The 25,208-nt window shown below is 46.5% G+C and overlaps 1 protein-coding gene across 7 annotated transcripts in view; it reads right to left on the minus strand.

Moving 5' to 3' along the window:
- LOC140396500 (small integral membrane protein 29-like) overlaps nucleotides 1-25,208 on the minus strand; it is a 106,028-nt gene that overhangs the window by 17,884 nt on the left and 62,936 nt on the right. For 5 of the 7 annotated variants that reach the window (XR_011936552.1, XR_011936549.1, XR_011936551.1 and 2 more), the window contains 2 exons: nucleotides 23,857-24,190; nucleotides 23,730-23,755 (listed from right to left, as the gene is read on the minus strand). Coding sequence is in view for 1 of the 7 variants with exons in the window: in XM_072485183.1 (XP_072341284.1) it covers nucleotides 23,730-23,755; nucleotides 23,857-23,970 (140 nt within the window). In the remaining 6 variants the exon portion in view is untranslated. Of the gene's footprint in view, nucleotides 1-20,262; nucleotides 20,324-23,729; nucleotides 23,756-23,851; nucleotides 24,191-25,208 lie in introns of those variants that run through there. The other 2 variants (XR_011936554.1, XR_011936553.1) reach the window with 2 other exon arrangements.

Below are 25,208 nucleotides of genomic sequence, written 5' to 3' on the forward strand. Positions count from 1 at the left end.
TACTGGGGAACCACCGGTTCGTCCCAGGGAGAACAGATGGAGGGTTTTCGGGGTGGCACAGGGCAGGGATACGAAGGTTGGGGGACTTGTTTGTGGACGGGAAGTTCGCGAGCCTGGGTGAGCTGGAGGAGAAGTACGGGCTCCCCCCAGGGAACACCTTCAGGTACTTACAGGTAAGGGCGTTTGCCAGGCGGCAGGTGGTGGAATTCCCGCGGCTGCTGCCACACACAGTACAGGACAGGGTGCTCTCGGGGGGGTGGGTTGGAGTGGGGAAGATCTCGGAAACTTACCAGGTGATGCAGGAGGAGGAGGAGGCCTCGGTGGTGGAGGTGAAAGGCAAGTGAGAGGAGGAGTTGGGAGAGGAGATTGAGGAAGGGACGTGGGCAGATCCCCTAGGGAGGGTGAACTCTTACTCATCGTGCGCGAGGCTCAGCCTCATACAGTTAAAAGTGCTGCACAGGGCACACATGACCGGGACAAGGATGAGCCGTTTTTTTGGGGGTGAGGACAGGTGTGTTAGGTGCTCAGGGAGCCCAGCAAATCACACCCATATGTTCTGGGCGTACCCAGCGCTGGAGGAATTTTGGAAGGGCGTAGCGAGGACGGTGTCGAGGGTGGCAGGATCCAGGGTCAAACCGGGCTGGGGGCTCGCAATATTTGGGGTGGCAGAGGAGCCGGGAGTGCAGGAGGTGAAAGAGACCGGCATTCTGGCCTTTGCGTCCCTGGTAGCCCGGCGAAGGATTCTTCTTCAGTAGAAGGATGCGAGGCCCCCAAGCGTGTAATCCTGGATCAACGATATGGCGGGGTTTATTAAGTTGGAGAGGGTGAAATTCGCATTGAGAGGGTCGGTACAAGGGTTCTTTAGGCGGTGGCAACCATTCTTAGATTTCCTGGCAGAACGGTAGACATTGGTCAATGGCAGCAGCAACTCGGGTGGGGGGGGGGGGTTTACTTTATTTTTGTTTTTTTTATTTACACTGGGGGGTCTAAGGGGGTGTATATATTTGTTGTGCTAAGTCAGGGTGTTAATGTTAATTTATTATTTATGTACAGGGGGGGTAGGGGGGTATGGAGGGTTGTTTTTCTAGACTGTGGTTTGTACTTAACCCTGTTGGGTTTCTTTTGCACTTTGCTATTGATATTTTATGAAAACCTTAATAAAAATTATTTGAAAAAAAAAATAATAATAATAATAAAGAACAAAGAAAAATTACAGCACAGGAACAGGCCCTTCGGCCGATCCAGATCCTCCATCTAAAACTGTTAACATGATTCATAGAATACAAAAAGAGGAATATATTTTGGAAACATTTGTGAAAATTTAGAAAGAAGCAAAAGCTTCTCATTTACATTTTATTCTCTCGTCTACTCTGATAGTTGGACAAAGTATGGAAGAGAATCGTTTTACCGACAGACTTCCTGGGATAAATCTGTTATCCTTCCAGATTCAAATGCAGTTCAAAATAGGTTCAACTCCTTTCATGCAAGAACAAAGGATATTTGGTGTCTAAAAATACAAAATGCATGCCCACTCACAATATTGATAACTTATGTTTGCACTTTATTTTACATCAAATTTCTGAGTTTTAAATTCTTCCCCATTTGTCTCTCCTTCCAATCTATGCCCCAGTGCACTCTTTCATTACCTAAGAAGAGCACATGTGTAGGACGGAAAGTAAGCTCATAACATCAGAATTATTAGACAAAATCATGGGGGACACCCAAATAAAAAATATAATTTAAGACTCCTAGCTGAGAGTTCAAAGACTCTCTTTTTACTTTTAACTCGAGGTACCAGATTCCTTTGTACTCTATTTTAAAATCCTTTTCCGTTTTATATAATTTCACTATTCAAACCCACAGTACATTCTTTCATTTGTTCTCTCCACTTTACTTCCTTTTCTTTCTCCTCACCAGAAGTCACAAATCTATACTGAGAGACTGTTCAGAGGAAAAAGTGAAATATCTTCATGTGTGAGTGGGTTATTTAATTGTTAGAGGTGTCACAGCCAACAACAATTCTGAACAGAATTCTCTCATTTTGTGACTAAATGTGGTGGTGGGTGGCATCTGTCCTGTCGACCACAATGGCATGATCCCACTCCAGATTCTGTGCTTGGAAGCTCATTAATTATACACAAGCGTGTTCCCCTCCGACTCTCAACAAAGAACAAAGAACAAAGAAATGTACAGCACAGGAACAGGCCCTTCGGCCCTCCAAGCCCGTGCCGACCATACTGCCCGACTAAACTACAATCTTCTACACTTCCTGGGTCCGTATCCTTCTATTCCCATCCTATTCATATATTTGTCAAGATGCCCCTTAAATGTCCCTATCGTCCCTGCTTCCACTACCTCCTCCGGTAGCGAGTTCCAGGTACCCACTACCCACTCTCCTGGCAGGCTGGCAGCTGACTCGTCATCCCGCCCTCAGCTGACAGCTTTGAAGGTCCCGGCAGCACACTTATATCGTTTGAATAAATTTAGAGTACCCAATTAATTTTTTCCCAATTAAGGGGCAATTTAGCGTGGCCAATCCACCTACCCTGCACATCTTTTGAATTGTGGGGGTGAAACCCACGCAAACACGGGGAGAATGTGCAAACTCCACAGTGACAGTGACCCAGAGCCGGGATTGAACCTGGGACCTCGGCGCTGTGAGGCAGCAGTGCTAACCCACTGCGCCACTGTGCTGCCCCGGATATCAGCAATCCTGACGACAAAGGCTGGCAGCCTCAAGGGGAAGTCTATTCCTTGATTCAACCACCTTCCTCAACTTCCCTGCAGTCTTTGACACAAACATTCACTCCATTATATTCCAATGCTTCCCTGAGATTTACCAGAATGTTGCCTGGTATGGAGGGAAGATCTTATGAGGAAAGGCTGAGGGACTTGAGGCTGTTTTCGTTAGAGAGAAGAAAGTTAAGAGGTGACTTAATTGAGCATACAAGATGATCAGAGGATTGGATAGGGTGAACAGTGAGAGCCTTTTTCCTCGAATGGTGATGTCTAGCATGAGGGGACATAGCTTTAAATTGAGGGGAGATTGATATAGGACAGATGTCAGAGGTTGGTTCTTTACTCATAGAGTAGTAAGGGCATGGAATGCCCTGCCTGCAACAGTAGTGGACTCGCCAACACTAAGGGTATTCAAATGGTCATTGGATAGACATATGGACGATAAGGAAATAGTGTAGATGGGCTTTAGAGTGGTTTCACAGGTCGGCGCAACATCGAGGGCCGAAGGGCCTATACTGCGCTGTAATGTTCTATGTTGTCTCCATTATTAGTCTGCCTTTGCTGGTTCTATGTTTACCTAGCTAATTAAAATGAAGGTATCTCTAACAATGGCATCTCTTTCCAACCTATCAGTCACCTGCAGAATCCCCAAATGTTTCATCCTTTCCATTTTACTTTATACTTATCTACGTGATACCTAACCCACAGATCAGGGCGGGATTCTCCCATCTGAAGGCAGAGTGTTGACGCCATCATAAAAACTGGAGAGTTTAACGACAGCGTCATCGGACCGCAGCAATCCTCTGCCCTACGGGAGGCCAGCACGGCACTGGAGCGACCCACGACGCTCCAGCTGCCAATACCGGCGTCAAATGGGCGCCGCGGGTCTGCGCATTGGTGCTGCGACTGGCGTGAATGCACGCATGCGCAGTGACCTCCCTCTCCGCACTGGTCCCGACGCAACATGGTGTAGGACTACAGGGGCAGGCGCGGAGCAAAAGAGGCCACTACCACGAGAGGCTGGCCCGCCAATCGGTAGGCCCCGATCGCGGGCCAGGCCACGGTGGACCCCCCTCTCCACCAGGCTGCCCCAGACATGATGGATGCCAAGGTCCCGGCGGGTAAGACCAGATGTGAACGCTGCCGGTGGGACTCGGGCTTTTTTGGGCAGCCACTCGGGCCAACCTGGGCGAGAATCGGCGGACCGGTGTCGGGGTGGCGTCGCGCAATTTGTGCCCGGCCTGGCGATTCTCCGACCCAGCGTGGGCTGAGAGAATCCCGCCCCAGCGTCCACAAATATCCAGCTCTAATTCTCCATTACCTTTCCCCACATCTAGCAGACTGCCTGCCTGACAAGCAGTCTTGGATGATCCATGCGGCGCAGTGGTTAGCACTGGGACTGCGGCGCTGAGGACCCGGGTTCGAATCCGGGCCCTGGGTCATTGTCCGTGTGGAGTTTGCACATTCTCCCAGTGACTGAGTGGGTTTCACCCCCACAACCTAAAGATGTGCAGGTTAGGTGGATTGGCCACGCTAATTGCCCCTCAACTGGGAAAAAAAAAATTGGACACTGTAAATTAAAAAAAAAAATACTTTCCCACCACCCAGTTAGAGATTTAAGGGAGGATTTTCTACCCCTGTTTTCAGTGGGCTGGAATAGCAGAGTAGGGGAGAATCTAGTGAGTCCCAAAATGGCTTTTACGTCGGCGGGATTTCCACCTAAGATTGTCCCTGAACCGCCAACGATGTGCCGGGGTTCCTGCTATGAAAGCTTGGGATTCTCCTTAACATACAGTCATGCATTTACATCTACTTAGGGGACCTCCCCACTGTATCATCCCCCCCCCCCCCCCCGATGAAGGGAATTGTCCTGTCCCTCTGCTGCCATGCCGTCAGGTTGGCGAGCTTTACAACAGGTTTTGTAAAGTGGGGAACTGAACAGAATTCGCCAGGTAGATACAACCCCCAGGAGGGAGAGGGTCATGCCCAGGCAGTGCGCCCTGTGTGTGTGTGGGGGGGGGGGGGGGGGGGGGGAGCTGCTTCAGTGTCCATGGGGGTGGCAGTTCAGTGTCTGTGGGGTGGGAGGGATCTTTTCTTATTTTCATTCCTTTCTTTTTTAAATATTGGGGTGGCCTTTTTAATCTGTCCTGATGTTGTGGGCCCCGTTTCCAGGGTTTTCTTTCGTGTTTAAAGATTCGGCGGGAATAGCTGGAAACATAAGAACATAAGAACTAGGAGCAGGAGTAGGCCATCTGGCCCCTCGAGCCTGCTCCACCATTCAATGAGATCATGGCTGATCTTTTGTGGACTCAGCTCCACTTTCCGGCCCGAACACCATAACCCTTAATCCCTTTATTCTTCAAAAAACTATCTATCTTTATCTTAAAAACATTTAATGAAGGAGCCTCTACTGCTTCACTGGGCAAGGAATTCCATAGATTCACAACCCTTTGGGTGAAGAAGTTTCTCCTAAACTCAGTCCTAAATCTACTTCCCCTTATTTTGAGGCTATGCCCCCTAGTTCTGCTTTCACCCGCCAGTGGAAACAACCTGCCCGCATCTATCCTGTCTATTCCCTTCATAATCTTATATGTTTCTATAAGATCCCCCCTCATCCTTCTAAATTCCAACGAGTACAGTCCCAGTCTACTCAACCTCTCCTCGTAATCTAACCCCTTCAGCTCTGGGATTAAACACAGCCGGCAGGCTTCGTACCATTTTTCCCACCTGAGTTGACAATCTGAAAAGAAATGAAAACATTCTGCCCTTGGGATCCAATCATCTGATTCAGTGCAAGTTTGCAACCCCATATTCTTCAAACGCCATCATCACAAAGACAACATATTCCTCCTCACTTTAGCCCAGCTGCTGCAGAAAACTTTTATCTTGTATATTTGCCACCTCTACATCAACTTGTGGGATTTTTTGACCCTGCCATCGATGGGCATCATCGCGGACAGGGCAGAAAAATTTGGGGAGCTGCGCTCCAAATTTTCCCGTTCTACCCATGACAATGCCCACAGCCTACAGACCCACTTCCCATCTCCCACCCTCTCTAAATATCACCTGCCAATACCCTGGGCGCGATTTATTGGCTGCGTTGCGCCAGGCGCTATAACGAGTGGGCTGGTTAGATAGTGGGAGAGGCTGGAATTGGGAACCATGCCAGGCGCTGATCGGTTTCCGATCTAACCGGCCCGCTCCCGTTGGCGAGATCCAGATCCGTCGTGAAACAACGATCACCAATTAAGATCAATATCCATCCCATTAGTGGGAAGGACCCCCTATCGAACAGCCTCCCGTGATCTAACCCCAGTGAGCAGTCAAGCAGCACTGTTTAGTACACCTATTTAAAACGTGAAGCTGGTGCAATGGTTGCTGTGGGGATCCGAGGAGCTGAGTAGCCATCTTCAAAATCGGGCAATCCTCCCGGGGGGGCAGCGGGGCGCTCTTCAGTAACAGGAAGGGGCTCCACTCCCTAAACGTCCAACTTGAGTGTGACCACCACATGAAGATCATGCACGTGTGAGCTCACTTCTCCGGGAATGTGCATGACAGCTACATCCTGGGGCATTCGGAAATCCACGATATCTTCGAAGAACACCCCAGGGTGACCGGTTTGTCCTTGGGACATAAGGACCTGGCTAATGATGGCATTACGGAGGCCGAAGACCGATCCGGAGACCCGATATAACGAGGTGGCCATCCGGGCTGTCACTCAGTGGTGCATCCGACTGCAGTACACCGCCCGAAGAGTCGCCCACTTTATGGTGGTCTGCTGTGCCCTCCACAACCTGGCACAGTAGTGGGGCGACATGCTGGAGATGGAGAAAGGGGAACACTGTGGCCATCATCCATCACCTGCACGTGGTGTTCTTGGGGGAGAGGGGGCAGGTCTAACAGCAGGGGGCAGGGGCTGGGGGAGGGCAACTGAGAGACAGGGGTGCAGACCAATCCATAGTGTGGAATAACGTGACGGAGGGTTCACATGTATCGGGTGTAATGTATTTCAATGTTGTTCAAACGTGATCCCCAACTGTCTCTAATTCCCGATGGTGTCCCACCCCCTCCCCCTGTCCCAGTGCCCTCTCAGTGATCACTATCTGCTTAGCTCTCCATGCTCTGCCGCTATGTCTAGGTGTTTCCCCAGGATGCACATCAGAGGTGGGGTCAGCCTACTGCATATCGTGTCCCGTGGCCTTTTATAATCCTGGCAGGCGTCCTCTGGAGGGCCCCGTCTGATTTGGTGGCGGCATATACCTCATCATGCCACCCTGTTCCACACGCTGACCCCACAATGCGATGCTGTCGTGCGGTGGGGTGGGGGGGGGAACGACGACGTAGAAGAGCTGGTGACCGCCGCCATCACCCATAGGTAGCTCCAGGTCGGCCTCCCAATGGGTGCCCATAGGGACTGCAGACGGGACAGAGGAGCAGCTGGATTGAGCTCTAGATGCCCCTGCGTCACCTGGCTGTGCCAACCCTGGTGGCTCCCCATTGCCTGCACCATGGTGTCGATGACCTCGTTGATGCCCCTCTGTAAGCAAGTCATGCTCTGCAGTGCATTGCCAATGTCCGCCTGCGCCTGATCACGGTCCTCAGCGACCGGGACATGCTCTGGAGTGCCTCAGCAATGCTCACTTGAGACCAGGTCATACTCTGCAACGTCCCAGCAAGGTCCACCTGCATCAGGGACATGCCCCTCAGCAACTTGGACGTGCTGTCGAGGCACTCAGCATTGGCCGTCACTGACTGAGCAATGCCTTGGACACCACCTCTCGTGATGTCATGCTCCAGGCTCGGTGCCACACATTGCCGCCGCAATCACCTGCGATTGGGAACTCCTAAAATCGGCAATGGACAGGCTGGAATGTAGCTGACGTCGCCCTCTGAATCGCACGGCTGCACCTTATCGACTGCATCAGCGCCGGGATAACCTGGTCCAGACGCTCATCATCTAACTGGGACTCAGCTAGGTCCTGGGATCCAGCAGACCTCCAGCTGCTGTCTCTCCTGGACGTTCCTGCCTCCACCTGATGTGCATCTGCAACTATGGGGTGCTCACCATATTGTGCCCCAGAAGCCTGTCCACTACTTTCGACCACCAAGATTTGTCTCTGCACTGGTGGAGGGTGGGGATGACAGCTCTGACGCATCAATGGTGGCGTCCTCGGAGCTCTCCTCCGAGGTGTTCTCTTGGACGGTGGAGGGGCACAACCCAGATGGGCTCGCACCGTCTCTTGCAGGAGAATGGACGGTTGGTCAGTCGGAGGGAAGGATCATCATCTCATGTGTGACTGGTCATCTGGGTGCGGCAGGTGGATACTCACCTAAGCGACCCAGGCCAATCTCGCGTCAGTGACCGACTTGTCCTGGGCCTCCCCCGTGAACACCAGGGCCCATTCTTCGTAAAGGGGGCGGGAGGAGGAGGGGCGGCGGAGACTGTGATGTCTGACACCCCGCTGCCCATCTGAGCCCTTTCCTGTCTGTTGTGGGACAACATCTCCTGCAACACAGAAGGGGCATCATGAGCTGCATGATTCATGCATTGTGGAGTGGGGGGTAGGACAGGTTGACATGAGGGTGTACCACTGCTGGGCATGGGGGGAGGGTATGTGTGCTGGTGGATGCAAGGGTATGCTGGGGCACAGGCACAATATTGTGTTGGGGGCGTGGGAGGGCCATCTGGAGGTAGCAGGCTGGTCTGGTGCCAGGGAGCCGATGCCACCTCAGCAGTGTGGCCTGATGGAGGTACTTGGACATCTTGCAGCACTGGGTGACAGTCCGCCTGGTGAGACTCCCCAAGCTGACGGCTGCTGCCACTGCCTCCCAGGCAGCACTGGCTACCCTGTGACTGACCCTCCGAGCCGCCCGGGGGAACAGGGTGTCCCGTCTGGATTGGACTGTGTCCATCAGTCTGGCGCGATCGGCATCTCCAAATCGTGGAGTTGGTCGGCGTGGTGGCATGGCTGCGTGCTGTGTGCTCTGCCGGATCAGTAAAAGTGCTGCTCACCCTTGTTACCCAGGAGCTGCCGGGCACAATCCTGCCGAATCAGCCAGGGGGACAGTCATTTGTGGCGTGAAGCCCGTGGGCATCATTAAGTGCCCTAATTAACATTAAATACCATTGATGGCCTTGCCGGGTCAGCTGGCGGTAAGCGTCTGGCACAGTGGTTAGCACTGTTGCTTCACAGCGCCAGGGCCCAGGTTTGATTCCCGGCTTGGGTCACTGTCTGTGCGGAGTCTGCACATTCTCCGTGTCTGTGTGGGGTTCCTCCGGGTGCTCCGATTTCCTCCCACAAGTCCCAAAAGACGTGCTCTTAGGCAATTTGGACATTCGGAATTCTCCCTCCGTGTACCCGAACAGATGCCGGAATGTGGCAACTAGGGCCTTTTCACAGTCACTTCATTGCAGTGTTAATGTAAGCCTACTTGTGACAAGAAAGATTATTATTTCCCGCTCGCAACCACACTTAGAAACGTCTCCGTTAGATTGCACCCACAAAATCCAGGATTACCCATCCCCATCATGGATCTACTACCACTCCCTCCAATTGCTCAATTTTGGGCTTGAGTCCTTCCCCATCTCTAACCTCTTCCAGGCTTAAATCTTCAACCTAAAGCTTCAGTTTTGTCTTAGCAACCATCCCGGCACCTCAATATTGGTGGCTGTGTTTTCATCAGTCTGATTTCTACAATCTGGAATTCCCAAAACCAAAAATCTTCTTTTCCATCTGCCTCCTCCTCAAAAACTTTCTTTAAAATCCAACTTTTTGCCCAAGCTTTTGCTAATCCATCCTAAAAATGCTTTTATTTTGTTTGCTTCTGTGAAGTGCCTTGGGACATTATTCTCTGTTAAAGATGCTACACAAATGTAAATTCTTAAAGTTTTCTTGGAAGTATAAAGAACTTTAAGAAATTAAATAAGTGTATTTATTTTGAAATTCTACAGTTGGGGTTTTACTTGTTAACAAAGCAGGAAAGGAGGATCTGAATTCACATTAGATCAAAAAGTCAATAAATATAGTTGATGTCGGTGAATAGTTTGCAACAGCCATTGCAAGCCAGAAAATAAAGTGCTAATGTAATGATAATGTAGTTACATAATAATATATAATCTTCCTGTATTAGCTAAAAATAAATTTAGGTTTCCTGAGCAAGTTTTGACCATATCCTGCACATATTTCCTATACAAGATGGAAGTGTATGCCAGATGGCAAGTGTACGGAACTGTGACCCTTGAAAGGTAAGTGTAATGAAATGAACAATATCAGTTCCACATTATATTTAGTTTAATCTTTTACTTTGGTCACTTTTCAATATTAATAGATGGCATTGGGGGTGGTGGGGGCGATGGGATCACAAATGCCGGATATAAAGGGTTCTTAATCATTATTTTCCCTGCATCGTTGTGGAAATAGCTACCGAATAATTTGGAGCTGTTATCAGTATTCATCTTATAGATGTTATAGAATTTACAGAGCAGAAGGAGGTCATTCGGCCCATCGAGTCTGCACTGGCTCTTGGAAAGAGCACCCCACCCAAGCCCACACCTACACCCTATCCCCATGACCCAGTAACCCTGCCCAACACGAAGGGCAATTTACCTAACCTGCACATCTTTGGACTGTGGGAGGAAAGCGGAGCACCCGGAGGAAACCCACGCACACCCGGGGAGAACGTGCAGACTCCGCACAGACAGTGCCCCAAGCCGGGAATCGAACCTGGGCCTTCGGTGACTTATTGATGAGGACACCCCTTTGTACATTTACACTTTCTAATCTCTGGCCATTTCAGAAATACTCTACTCATCGGTTCCTCCTACCAAAGTGATAATGTTACATTTTTCCACATTATATTCCATCTGCCATGTCCTTGCCCATTCACTAAGTCTGTCCAAATCCTCCTGTAGCCGTTTTACATCTTCCTCACAACACACATTCCCACCTAGCTTTGTGTCATCTGTGAACTTGGAAATATTACATTTGGCCCCACATCCAAATCATTGCATAAACTGTGAACAGCTGGGGCCCAAGTACTGATCTTTGTGATACCCCACTAGTCCCAACTGCTAAGGTGAGAATGACCCATTTATTCCTCCTCTCTGTTTTCTGCCTGTTAGCCAATCCTCAATCCATGCCAGTATATTACCTCCCATCCCATGTGTTTTCATTTTACTGACTAACCTCCTGTGGGTGTTTATCATAAACCTTCTGAAAATCCAAGTGTGCCACATCCACGGACTCCCCTTTATCAATTCTTGGAATCAGGTCAGGGACTGAGGGGCGGCCGCGGTGGCACAGTGGTTAGCACTGCTGCCTACGGCGCTGAGGACCCGGGTTCGATCCTGGCCCTGGGTCACTATCCATGTGGAGTTTACACATTCTCCCCGAGTCTGCGTGGGTTTCACCCCCCCAACCCAAAGATCTGCATGGTAGGAGGATCGGCCACGCTAAATTGCCCCTTCATTGGAAAAATATAATTGGGTACACTAAATTTATTTTTAAAAATAAACAAAAAAAGGTCAGGGATTGAAACCTGCTGATGTACTGAGTGCAGGTGCCATACCTATGACTGTTTAATGCTGAGTGCTTGCTGCAGTTAAGTAACTTGACCATTTCAAGGAGGTACCAACAGCTTTAGGCAGAAGAGTGTCTAAAGTTGGGTAATGGGTCTTTTAATGAAGGAAAATGCATTGTAAGTTAGTCCTCAAATTAATTGATGGCATCCACAAACTGCAAGTTGCGATGGAGCTGCACTATAGAATAAATCAATGAAGGAGCAGTAACGAAACATCCAGAACCAGGGTTCCTGCCTTGCATGGAGTGCTGGATAGTCACAGGAGCTTTAATGATAGTCGGCTGATAATAACGTTGATTATTTTTAGGTACAAAAGAGAAAAACAAGTGATAACAAATGTATCAGACTGGAGAACTAAAGTATCTCAGTTTTCCAACAGTCAGTACAAATCTGACATCACAACATGAATGCCAAAATACAAGTAAAAAGAATTTACATGTGCTTTTCACACTCATCAGGGGAGAAATTCTCCGGTATCGGCGCCCAAAATGGCACAAATCAGTCGGGCATCGCGCCGCCCCAAAGGTGCGGAATGCTCCGCATCTTTGGGGGCCGAGCCCAAACCTTGAGGGGCTAGGCCCGCGCCGGACGAATTTCCGCCCCGCCAGCTGGCGGAAAAGGCCTTTGGTGCCCCGCCAGCTGGCGCGGAAATGACATCTCCGGGCGGCGCATGCGCGGGAGCGTCACGGCAGGGGCGGGATTCACGCCAGCCCCCGGCGATTCTCCGACCCGGCGGGGGGTCGGAGAATCTCGCCCCAGATCTCTCAAAGCACTTTAGCCAATTAAGCATTTATTTGAAGTGTCGTCACTGTTGTAATGTAGCCTATACACACACCAAACACCCACAGACAGCAATGTGATAATGATCAGATAATCTGTAATGCTTAGTCCCTCATAACAATTTGTTCTTTGAGCAACATAAACTTTTCACAAATTCCTGCTCAAACCTTTATTTTCAGCTTTCTATGAATTGATGTTTGTCATAATTGTGGTGTTTGTGCTGTTCCAATGTTTGGATGTCTGGAACGGTAAAGGAGGACTGGCAGTATTGATTAAGAACATTACATTTCCTGGAGAGAGAGGATGTCAGGGAGGGGGTCAAGGATCCATTTGGTTACAGTTAAGAAAGAGTTGAGAAAGAGTCAAAGTACCATGAGGTGTATGGTGTATTCTTTAAGCCACCAACTAGTGAAATAGAGAGTAACAATTTCACAGGGAAACTGCAGAAAAGTGCAAGAAGAGTAGTGCAAGAAGAGGAGTTAATTATTCTCCAATAAACTGCAATAGTAACAGTGTAAAGAACAGAGATAGGCACGTCTGGAATAAAACTACTTAATTGGAGGTGAGCCACTTTCAGTAGGTTGAGGATGGATAAATCCCAGGCAAATTGAGGAAAATTGTAATTGAACAAAGGGGCTGCCTTTAATGAGGAGATAGTTCAACTACAGCTGAGGTACATTGTCACGAAGGGGAAAGATAGAGCAATCAAAACCAGAGCTCCTTGACTGACAAAAATGATAGAACGTAAAACATAAACTGAAAAAGGAAACACATGACATATCAAATTTGTAAAACAGATGAGAATCATGCTGAATATAGAAAGTTCAGAGGGGAAGTAAAAAAAAAAAAAGAGGGAAAAAGACAAGAGTATCAGAAGAGATATAAAAAGGAATTGAAAAATCTGTTATCAATAGTGGGTAGTCTTTAGTCTCACCCACTGGTTGGAGAGTCAGTGATAGTCTCACATCACTTCTCTTCGGGAAAGCCGCCAGATTTAGCCCAATCAGGCACTTAATTGGGCAGCGGAAGCCTCTCCAGGATCAAGGAGTTGGGGATAGAAGTTGCTACTGCCAAGTGCTCTCAGCCAATCAGAGACCAGCAGGTCTTCATTGGTAGGTACCACCGCCACATTCCGGCGCCTGTTTGGAGAGGCTGGTACGGGAATTGAACCTGCGCTGCTGCCTTGGTCTACATTACAAGCCAGCTGTTTAGCCCACTAGGGGCTTTTCACGGTAACTTCATTGAAGCCGACTTGTGACAACAAGCAATTATTATTATTACTGGGGAGACGTAGGCTGCTGTTGGTATGACACTCACTCGAGGTGGAGGATTTCATAGAATTTATGGTGCAGAATGAGTCATCGAGTCTGCACCGGCCCTTGGCAAGAGCACCCTAATCAAGCCCACACCTCCACCCTATCCCCTTAACCCCACCCAACATTGTTGGACATTAAGGGCAATTTAGCATGGCTAATCCTACTAACCTGCACATCTTTGGACTGTGGAAGGAAACAAGAGCATCCGGAAGAAACCCACGCAGTCACGGGAGAAGGTGCAGACTCTGCAGACAGTGACCCAGCCGGGAATCGAACTGGGAACCCTGGAGTTGTGAAGCAACAGTGCTAAGCACTGTGCTACCGTGCCGCCCAGGATTGCTGCTGATTTGATGGCTTTTGGTGGAATTCTCTCCCTGCAAGCAGCTTTTGCTGAATATAAAGCAGACAACCAAAATGGCGTCTTTATCATGTGACTTCCAAACGTTCAACGTCCTTTTTTCCAAACAAAGGGCAATGCGTTGCTTACACATCCTGTGTTGTCATTTGACACCTTGAGAGTTTGAGATATCCAGTGTCTTTGTGTTTGACCCATCCATTCAAATTGATAATATCCTTTTAGAGTACCCAATTATTTATTTTTTCCAATTAAGGGGCAATTTATCGTGGCAAATCCACCTAACCTACACATCTTTGGGTTGTGGGGGTGAAACCCACACAAACACGGTGAGAATGTGCAAACCCCACATGGACAGTGACCCGGGGCCGGGATCGAACCCAGGTCCTCAGCGCTGTAAGGCAGCAGTGCTAACCACCGTGTCGCCCTTCATTTATTGTTTCTTCAATGATTCTACAGTTTTTTGCTTCCACTGTGCTATTGAGTGTGGAACAGCCTTTTTCTAAAGAGTTTCTTCAGACAAGTTCTAATTTTTCCTTTTCATTATTTGTATCTGCATCCCTCTGTTATCTTTCAACTTAAATTAAAATATTCCAAATTTACCATTCTTATTTCCCAAGGTCACCTCTCAGATGCCTCCTTCTAAGTTTAGCATACCCGAATTCCTCCAGCTTTTCTTCGTTAACCAGGTCAGATTATTTTAATGTCTCATTTGTTTGTCAATGATTAGAAATGGACAATGTTCTAAAAGTGCAGTCTGACTAGTGCACTGTAAAGACCAATCATGATTTCCTCGGACTTTTATTCTACTGTTTTATTAAGTAGTTCAACATTTTATTGGCTTTGTTAATTGCTGCTTTCCATTGGTGAGGTGTGCTGAGTGAACTGAAATCTTTGGCCTCTTTCAACTTCATCCGTAGTTCGTTCAATGCCTTTCATGGCAACTATATGCTGCCCATTTTCCATCCTGTGTGCAATATCAGGATGGAACAAAAATAATTTATTATGGATCTGCTCACAAATTTTGTCTGATTCAATCTATAATTTCTCAGTTTTCCCATATCGTAGCTTGATGCGGTTAGTATATTTGACCAACTTGAATTAGTTATGCTTTGCCAAATATCCATTTAAAAAAAATAAATTTTGAGTGCCCCAATTCATTTTTTCCAATTAAGGGGCAATTTAGCGTGGCCAATCCACCTTCCCTGCACATCTTTGGGTTGTGGGGGCGAAACCCACGCAAACACGTGGAAAATGTGCAAACTCCACACGGACAGTGACCCAGAGCCGGGATCGAACCTGGGACCTCGGCGCCATGAGGCTGCAGTGCTAACCACTGTGCCACCGTGCTGCCCCCAAATATCCATTTTTCTAACTTCCAGACAGTTTTTTTTTAACTATACCCAAATTATACTTCAAATGCTTACAACTTTAAGGTTAGTTAGTAGTCTTTCTTTTGGGATCTAAATTAAATATCTTTTGGCAGCCTAAGTACACAACAATATTATTAGCTTTAGCGTACTTCGACAAAGAAGTCAAGAATGTGCTCACTCAACATCTACAAATCTAGTGATGAGGGGCACTGAATAGTTACTAACCACAGCAACCTCAGTCAATTTTCCTTCCCTAAGCAAACAATGTCGAGAACAAATGAAGTGCCAGATCATTACCTCAGCTAAGATCGGCTAATTCACCACAGAACAGGAAGTTAACTTGGCCTTCTTAGTCTGTGTGGTGCTGCTCAATCCTTTAATCAGTTCTGCCATCAGGGAAGCAAAGAACCATGCCTTTGAGTGGCTCGGCATTATACACATATCACAGTAATTGGTTAGAGATAAATTGTGACTTTATAAAGACTTGCATATTGCGTATGCAAATTTTATTACAGGCACAAGGAGATTGCAGTCAGCGAGAGTTGAAAAATTGTACTTGTACACCACTTCTAATGTTTAAAGTAGAATATTAATTTTTTTCCATATTTGCTTCCATTGTGAATCATATACAGGACATAATTTCAAAGCACTTTTTTTTAACAATATGATTTGTACGTGTCTTTGAAATCAGTATCAAATAAGAGTCATCTCTTATTAAGTTCCACCTTTCTTTGCAAAGATTGTGATGTTCAACAACTTTGTCTCCCATTTAAATACTTTTTAATCTATATTTATGGTTTAAAATTTTCCACTTCCGAAATCTTAAGTAAATTTGCACTTTCAAAGACATTTTAAAATCAAACAGCACATATACCGTGCTGCTTTGCAAATCTTCAATTCAAATCATGGAATTAGATCAGTGGCCTAATATCCAGCATGCCATGAATCAATGGCAAAATCCAAAATTAACTTCATCATCTCCATCCATAAGATTATAAAGATCACAGGGCGGAGTATGTTTATGGACTAAATAGACCTCAAAGAAATAACAGGCAAGGCCAATGCAGTGGATGTGGTGCACGTGGACTTTCAAGAGGTCATCGATAAGATGCCATATTACTCTTAACAAAGATTATGGCATGTGGACAGAAGATTGATCACACTTGGAGTACTGTGTACAGTTCTAGTCTCCATATTACCAAAAAGCAAACTGAAACATCCTGGGGAAGTCCGGAACTAGGGGTCACAGCCTAAGAATAAGGGGTAAGCCATTCAGGACTGAGATGTTTAAGAACTTCTTCTCTCAGAGAGTTATGAATTTGTGGAATTCGCTACCACAGAAAGCTGTTGGGGCCAGGTCGTTGGATATGTTCAAGAGGAAGCTGGACGTGGCCCTTGCGGCTAAAGGGATTAAGGGGTATGGAGAGAAAGTGGAGGTGGGATACTGAATTTGCATGATCACCAATGATCATATTGAATGGTGGTGCAGGCTCGAAGGGCCGAATGGCCTGCTCCTGCACCTATTTTCTACTTTACTATGTGAAACACTAGAAAAAATACAGAAAAGATTTACACAGATGTCAGCAAAAATGAGAGGATGTAATTGTGAAGAAAGATTGCACAGGCTAGAGCTCTTCACTTTGGAAAAGAGGAGACCTGAAAGATGTCTTTTAAATTATTTAATTAACTTCCGGTGACGGCAGCCACACAATGGAGGACTCCCGCTCGGGAATGGGAATTTCAGAGTTTTAATGCCCGGTCCCGGGGGCAACGGAGGCTGAAAAGGCTGTAAGAAGGCACAGGGAGGAGAAATGTCCAAGTTTGGGAGAAAAACGGCCGTGAAAAAGGGGGTTAACGGAAGTCCGCCGGGGAGTGAAAAAGTCAGCGCAGGAACTGTAAGGAAAGCGGAGGCTGGAGCACCAGGGGAGACCGCATCGCTCACAGCAGAAGAAATGACCAAAGTGATGGCTGTGGATCTTGAAAAACAGTTCACAAAACACATTGAAGCGTTGAAGAAGGAGATGGGGGCGGTATTGAAAGTGCTGGTGGAGGAGGCGATTGCCCCGGTGAGGGCGGCGGTATCAAACGCAGTGGCGGAGGTGCGGGAGCAAGGTGAGACACTGAAGGAAGTGGAAGAGGCACTATCGCAACACAGTGATCAACTCACCTCGATGGGGAAGGAGTTGTGGAGGGTGATCGAGACAACAAGGGTCTACAAGCCAAAATGGAAGACCTGGAAAACAGATCCAGGTGACAGAATCTGAGGATTGTGGGTCTGCCCAAAGGGGTGGAAGGCCGGAGGCCGACGGGAGTATTTTGCCATGATGTTGGCGAAGCTATTGGGGGAGGAGGACAATCCCTCCCGATATGAACTGGATCGGGCTCATCGATCGTGGAGGCCTATACCAAAGGCGAGTGAGCCGCCAAGGGTAGTAACTCTGTTTCCGTAGGTATAGCGTGAAGGAGAAAGTCCTGTGCTGGGCAAAGCAGAAGCGGGAGATGCAGTGGGCTGGAGCTGGTATATGTATATACCAGGACTTTATGGTGGAGCTGGCGAGGAGGCGGGCTGCCTTCAGCTGGGTGAAGAAGGCACTGTACATCAGCAAGGTGCAGTGCGGCATAGTATATCCAGCTACGTTGAGGGTGACCTACAATTGCAAGGACTTTTATGTTGGGACGGTGGAAGCAGCGGAGGAGTTTTCGAAGGCAGAAGAACTGTAGCAGAATTGAGAATTGGTCGTGTACCAATGTAGCCTCATGTAACTATTTTTGCACTGTGTGTTGATGTATGTACTAAATGAGTCGACGCTGTATATATTTGGACAAGGGAAGAGATTGGACTTTCATTTGCAATGATGGTTCTTTGAGGCTTGGGTGTGTATGCGGGGGTTGTGTGCTGAAGGGGATTTCTTGGATTTCCTGGGACCGGGCAAGGGGGAAGGAGACCCGGGCGGAGGCCTCCACGCTGGCCGGTTTAAGCTGGCCAGTGAATGGGAGTGAGATGGGGGGAGTCTGCGGCCATCGGAGCCTGGTAGAACAGGTTCCAGTGAGTCTAGCCGGGGTCAAAAGTTGGGGGAAAGAGCAGAGTTGGGGGAGGAGTTTACAAGAGGAAGTGGAGGGGAGGAGTCTGGGAGGGGTGTTGTGGTGGTGGGGGGGGGAATGTCTACAATTCATGGGTGTCATTCACGGTACTCTTTTGGGGATTGGATGGCATTGAATATTAGGGGGGAGGGGGTTGGGACTGTATATGTCAATGGTGACCATAGTCGATTCCTGATTCCTTTTTCTTTTTTCCCACCTTGTGAGGGTTTGTTTTATTTGATGCTTAAATTGTCAGGTTGGCAGTTGTTTGGGGTGGTGGGAGAATGGGATCGTTGTTGTTGATAAGGGGATTGACATTGTATTTGTTACCGTTTACTGCTTGTTGGTGGGGTGTAAATTCTGAAGAAAATGTGAAAATGAAGAATAAAAATATATTTTTTTAAAAAATTATTTAATTATAGGGCAGTATGGTGGTGCAGTGGTTAGCACTGCTGCCTTACAGCGCTGAGGACCCGGGTTCGATCCCGGCCCCGGGTCACTGTCCGTGCACATTTGCACATTCTCCCTGTGTCTGCGTAGGTCTCACCCCCAGAATCCAAATAGATGTGCAGGGTAGGTGGATTGGCCACGCAAAATTGCTCCTTAAATGGAAAAAAATAAAAATAATTGGGTACTCTACATTTATTTTCAAAAAATTTATATTTATTATACATTCATGAAATTTGGCATTGCTGACAAAGCCAGTATTTATTGCCCATCTCTAATTACCCTTGAGAAGGTGGTGGTGAGCAGTCTTTTTGAACCGCTGAAGTTCATGTGGTATAGGTACATCCATATGCTGATTGATGGTGAGTTCCAGGATTTTGATCCTGTGGCAATGAAAGAACAGCAATATAGTTCCAAGTCAGGGTGGTGTGTGACCTGGAGGGTAATTTACAGGTTTGGCCTTCCCATAACCCCTCTGCCCTTGTTCTTCTAGGCAGTGGAGGTTATAGAACTGGAAGGTTCTGTTGAAGGGCCCTTGCTGACTAACTATGGAGTATCTTTGTAGGTGGTAAATGTTGTTTATTCATAGTGTTTTTAGAGTTTCCTCGCGAGCAGCCTCCTGGCTGAATAGGGGCACATTAAGAGAACGATTGTGTGACATCACTTTGCTTGTGTGGGCAAACAAGAAGTCGAACATTAAAGCCTGGAGTGTTAACATCTTCCAAATAAAGCTCTACGTTTTGGTTGAACCACCAAGGCCTGCAGACTCAATCTTGAATCCACCATAGTAAACACCGCAACCATAGTGCACCGATGATGAAGTGAATGAATGTTCAAGGTAGTGGATCGGGTGTCAATCAAGCAGGCTGCTTCATCCTGCATGGGGTAAATCTTCTCAAGTATTATTGCAGATGAATTCCTCCAATTAAGTGGGGAGTATCCCATCACATGCCTGAATTGTGCCTTTTAAATGGTGGATATGCTTTGGGGAGTCTGGGGGTGTTACTTGCTGGAGAATATCCAGCATTTGTCCTGCTCTTGTAACTTCAGTATAGGTGTGGCTGGTCTAGTTATATTTCTGGTCAATTGTAACCCCCCCAGGATGAAGACGGTACAAAATTTATTGATGATAATGCCATTGAATGTCAAAGGGAGATGGTTAGATTCTCTCTTGTTGAAGATAGTCACTGCCTGACACATGCGTGGCACAAATATTACTTGTCACTTATCAGCCCAAGTCTGAATGTTGTCAAAGTCTTGCTGTGATGTGGAGGTACCAGCATTGGACTGGGGTGAGCATAGTGAGAAGTCTTACAACACCAGGTTATAGTCCAACAGGTGTGTTTCGAATCACTAGCTTTCAGAGCACAGCTCCTTCTTCAGGTGAAGTCTTGCTGCACGCAGGCCTGGATTTCTTAATTTTCGGAGGAATTATGAATGGAACTGATCATTGTCGTAATGGGAGAAACACCCTCTATTTTTGCAGGGTCTAGAACAAGGGGCTATGAATACAAAAATACACTAACAGATGAAATTAATAGAATTTAGAAAGAACTTCTTTACACAGAGAATGGTGAAAAATGGAACTCACTTCCAAATTGAAGCTGATATCATGAGAGGAGGCTCCAATGCATATGAAGAAATAGAAGGATCTGGGGGCATGGTGGGAAGGAGTAACTTGAGTAGGAGGAGATTTATGTAGAAAAAATACATCAACAGAACAGTTGAAATAATGGACCTTTATCTGTATTGCCGATTCTATGCAATTTTGGAGTCACCATTATCTGCCTGTCAGGGGATTAAATATATAATAGTTCAACCAAGCTCCTGCATATAATCCTTGGTGAGTCCCTGCACTGCATCTTGTAGATGGTACACACTATGCCACAAGTGAGTCGGTGGTGGAGGGAGTGAATGTTTGTGGAAGGGGTACCAATCAAGTGGGCTGCTTTCTTCTGGACGGTGTCAAGCTCCTGGAGTGTTGTTTGAGCTCACTCATCCAGGCAAGTGGAGAGTATTAGATCGCACTCCTGACTTGAGCCTTGTAGATGGTGGGAAGGCTTTGGGAAGTCAGGGAGCGAGTTACTTGCTGCAGCTCTTGTAGCCACTATAGTTATATGGCTGTTTCAGTTTAGTTTCTGATCTATGGTAACCCCCAGGATGTTAATTGTGCGGGATTCAGTGATAGTACTGTCATGGTTAGATTCTATCTTGTTGGAGATGGTCATTGCTGGGTGGCACGGTGGCTCAGTGATTAGCACTGCTGCCTCTCGCCGCCGAGGACCTGGGTTTGATCCCGGCCCCAGGTCACTGTCCGTGTGGAATTTGCTCATTCTCTTTTTTTTAATAAACATTTTATAGAGGTAATTGTGATTTTGTAACAATAACAGAAGAAACAGTGTTCATACAAATATAACCATAGTGCAAAAACAGTCTTCCTCCCTCACAGGTCCCACCTTTTCTAACACCCTACTCTAAACTAAACCAACCCTCCCCCTTCTGCTGATGGTTAATTTTCCCCAAAGAAGTCGACCAACGGCTACCACCGCCAGACGAATCCTAACATTGAGCCTCTCAGGGCGAACTTGATTTTCTCCAGACAGAGAAAGCTAGCCATGTCAGTTAGCCAGGTCTCCGACTTCGGGGACTTTGAGTTCCTCCAAGCTAATAATATCCGTCTCCGGGCTACCAAGGAGGCAAAGGCCAGAACATCTGCCTCTTTCTCCTCCTGGATTCCCGGGTCTTCCGACACTCCGAAAATCGCCACCTCTGCACTCGAAGCCACCCTTGTTCCTAACACCTTGGACATGACATCCGCAAGCTCCTGCCAGAATCCCCTAAGCTTCGGGCCTGCCCAGAACATATGTGGAATTTGCTCATTCTCACTGTGTCTGCGTGGGTCTCACCCCCACAACCTAAAGATGTGCAGGGTAAGTGGATTGGCCATGATAAATTGCCCCTTATAAAAAAGAATTGGGTCCTGTAAATTTTTTTTATAAATGGAAAAAAAAATGGTCTTTGCCTGGCATTTGTGTGGTGCGAATGTTACTTGCCACTAGTCAGCCCAAGCTGGATATTGTCGAGGTCTTGCCGCATTTGCATGTGGACTGCTTCAGTGTTTGAGGAGTCATGAATGATGCTGAATATCGTGTAATCATCAGCAAACATCCCACTTCTGACTTTATGATCAATGAAGTAGGGTTTAAACCTACTTAGATGCGCTTACCCAATATCTACAGCCTCCCGGAATTGACCAACCTCCCCAGGGAGACTGCAGCTGCCATCCAGTACTGGTCCACACAAACGTGAAGCTGGTGGAACGGCACCTGGGGGGCCTCCCAGGCCATCGATGGAAAGGGATAGTGCAGGATGGCTCCCTGGTCTGGAATGCGGGCTGCCAAGGTCCCAGGTGGCACTGCCAAGCTGGCAGGAGCATGTGCCCAAGTGCCAGTGCAAGGGTGCCCAGGTGGCACTGCCAGGGGTCAGGGCCCGAGGGGGCCCACACCATGAAAGGAGAATGGAGGGGGGATTTGAAGGATGGGAGAGGGGGTGCATGACAGGTACGTAGGGGCTCTGGGAGGTTGGCGAAACTCCCTGAAAAACCGTCACAAACTTAGAAATTTTTCCATTAAACTTTGCCCATTGTCTTGACTACCAGACAATTATTCAAAAAGATTTAGTCTCACTAGGTGATTTTGTTTTGTTGTTACAAATCTAGGTTAGGTTAGGACCATGATGTAGCAGAACCTTCCTGATGAACACCTCCCAGAAGTCTGCCACAGTGAGGCACTGATAGCAAATCTTGAACACACAGCAAAGGCTAGCGGGGGGAGAGCGAAAATGAAAGGGAAATTAACTCAAAGCCACAACCTCCAACTCCAAGTGCCAATTTTCAGCTAAATTTCATTGGTCATACAGCCAGTCAAATCTTTATGACTCCAAAATTGAATTCTCAGCAAATGATGAAAAAGAAATTCAGTTGTGAAAAAGCTTTTCTCTGAGAAACATAGCAATACTTGGCAGTAGATCTAAATTTAGCCCCTCAAAAGACCGTGAATTTAAAATTGCTGTAGATAATACACTGTTTCACATCTTTTGACATTTGTATAAACAGTTTAGTTAATAACAGGATGCTCCACATCCTAAATGAAAATCACAGGCCATGTCTTCTCTTTTGTGCAATGTAATGACTCATGTGTGTCCAAATTGCTGATGAGATCTTTCCTGTTTCATTCATAAGGAAGTCATGTCCATAGAATTATTAGACAGGAACATAAAAACATGTTATATCTAAAGACAGAAGCCAGAACCAAGCCCATTAAAAATATGTAGCTATTTATCAAGGGTGGTAAATTGTTTACCATCAGAAAATTAAAGTATAAACTAATGATACCATACTTAAAGATGCTTGTTGCTTGATTTAAAACTAATGGGATTTATTTGCCTTTTTTAATTTTGTAAAAACTACCGTTCTTCCAGGAAAATCGAAAGTTATCAAAAATATACTAAGGGTTTTTTAATTTGACACGAAAGTAACTTGGTCTTTGATGAATCAACTGCACATTTAGCTCAATCACTTTTCATCAGGAAATCAGAGTTCCTCATATCCTGCAGGAAGGAAGTGCTGGCAGAAGCTGCTGTCAGCATTGCACTAGGCTCTTGACTCCCTCTACTTCCGACATGTGGTAATAACAGGCTGCCTGCACCACTGATCTATTTAAAGCCTCCCATTCCTTCACCTATTACGAGGTCATGTATTGCAACAACAAAAAAAGTAACATATATATGGGCATGAAGAAAAGCCTACAGGGCAGAAATAAAAACATTTTCCAGCTCCAACATCTAGATTATTTCCATGATATTTGCAGACACTATCACAAGATTCCTGGAAGAGAAACGGAAAAGCAGATCAATCATGAAGAGCTGAGGACCTCAGCTTGCCCCCTCCACCAATGCTGCCATGCATGCTTTCAAACATTTCCAATTTTTTTGTTTGAGTCTTGTTATAAGTCAGCAAAATCATTTCAGAAAATCTTCAATTTAAAATGTTCTTCTTACCTGCGTCTCTTTCGAACATACCTTATCTGGTAAAAGAAACAAGCAATAAAGATATTAAAAGCGCTATATGGTATACCGATAAACTGGTGCAGAAAATAACGTTTAAAATAATTTTTAAAAACGTTACCACTACAACTGCAATGCCAATGATGGCTATGATTGTGACAGGAATCAGCATAAATCCTAGGATTGATGCACCATGATTACTGTCAGGAGGGGTGCTGGCTGTTTGATTGGGCATGACACTTCGCCCTTCGTTGATGTGTTGAAAGTAGGTGTTCTTTTATATTTGTGTTTGATCAATGGTGTTTCCAAAGGTTTTCTCAAAATTAAGTCCTGCAATCTTTTCATGGCATATTTTTGGGAGTGTTGAGCACTGGAACATCCGTAAGCGACTAAGATTCCTTGTTACTCTGTTTCACCCATGGTTGTGCAGTGGTCAGTCAGCATCCTCAAATAGGCTAAAAATGAATGAAAGGAATAGTTTAAGACCTGTGTAAGATGTGGGTTTTTATAAAAATCTTGTTCAACAAAGGTCCAACTATCAAGCAAGGCTATATCCATTTCGTCTTTACAAATGCCATCATGAAAGTGAAGAGAAGCTATAAATTTCAGTGACAGATCACATTCCAAAGATGCGTGCATGCACTTAACAAGAAAGGAAGATTTTGCAGCTGTCACATTGTTTATCTTGCCTTGCAGGTATGTTTAAAGTACTACATTTACTGTTCTTGAAGAGTTTAAACAAATATGTCAGCACTCTCACGGCATTGATTGAGATAATATTAATAGAATAGCAATTATGAAAGCTGGGGTGGAGTGGTGGTGGGAAGGGCGAGAGAAACACCAAGAACCTGAGCACTGCAGTTCTTCAATGAGATGCCACTTTCATTGCACTGCAATTTTGTTACTTCTCCTCCCCCCTCCATCCCCAAGAACAATAAGTTCAACTGAGGTGTGCAACATAGGCAAACCCACAGCACTTGGGAACTGTGTTATGTACAGCAAGTCCTCACATAAAGTTATGATTGCGCCCTGGAAAATCACGACTAAAAAGGAAATATTGGCTCCAATAGAAATCAATGTTCAAACAGTAGTTAGGTTCTGTAAGACCTTCCCTCTCACAACAAAAATTATATCACAAATTGAAATATTTTACAATGCTAAATTCCTACATTAAAGTAAAATAAGTTTAAAAATATAAAATAAAAAATTGGCTTTCTACTTTCAGTACCTTCTACTGGCTGTGGATACTGCTTCTCAACCACCCCTCTCCCTGATCCTCTTGGTCCCACCCAACCTCCAGGTTGCGGCTGCTCCCTTCCCTGGCCAACCCTCACACTGAACCTCCCACTCCCTAACTCACCCTCTGCTACCTCTCCTGGACCTGCATACTGAAGATCCAGATCCAATCCGAAGCTAGAGCTCTAATGTTGTGGAATTGAGAGTACCAATGATGCAGGAGTGCTGAGATGGGGC

Source organism: Scyliorhinus torazame, chromosome 19 (genome assembly GCF_047496885.1).
Source record: "Scyliorhinus torazame isolate Kashiwa2021f chromosome 19, sScyTor2.1, whole genome shotgun sequence".
Taxonomy (NCBI): Eukaryota; Metazoa; Chordata; class Chondrichthyes; order Carcharhiniformes; family Scyliorhinidae; genus Scyliorhinus; species Scyliorhinus torazame.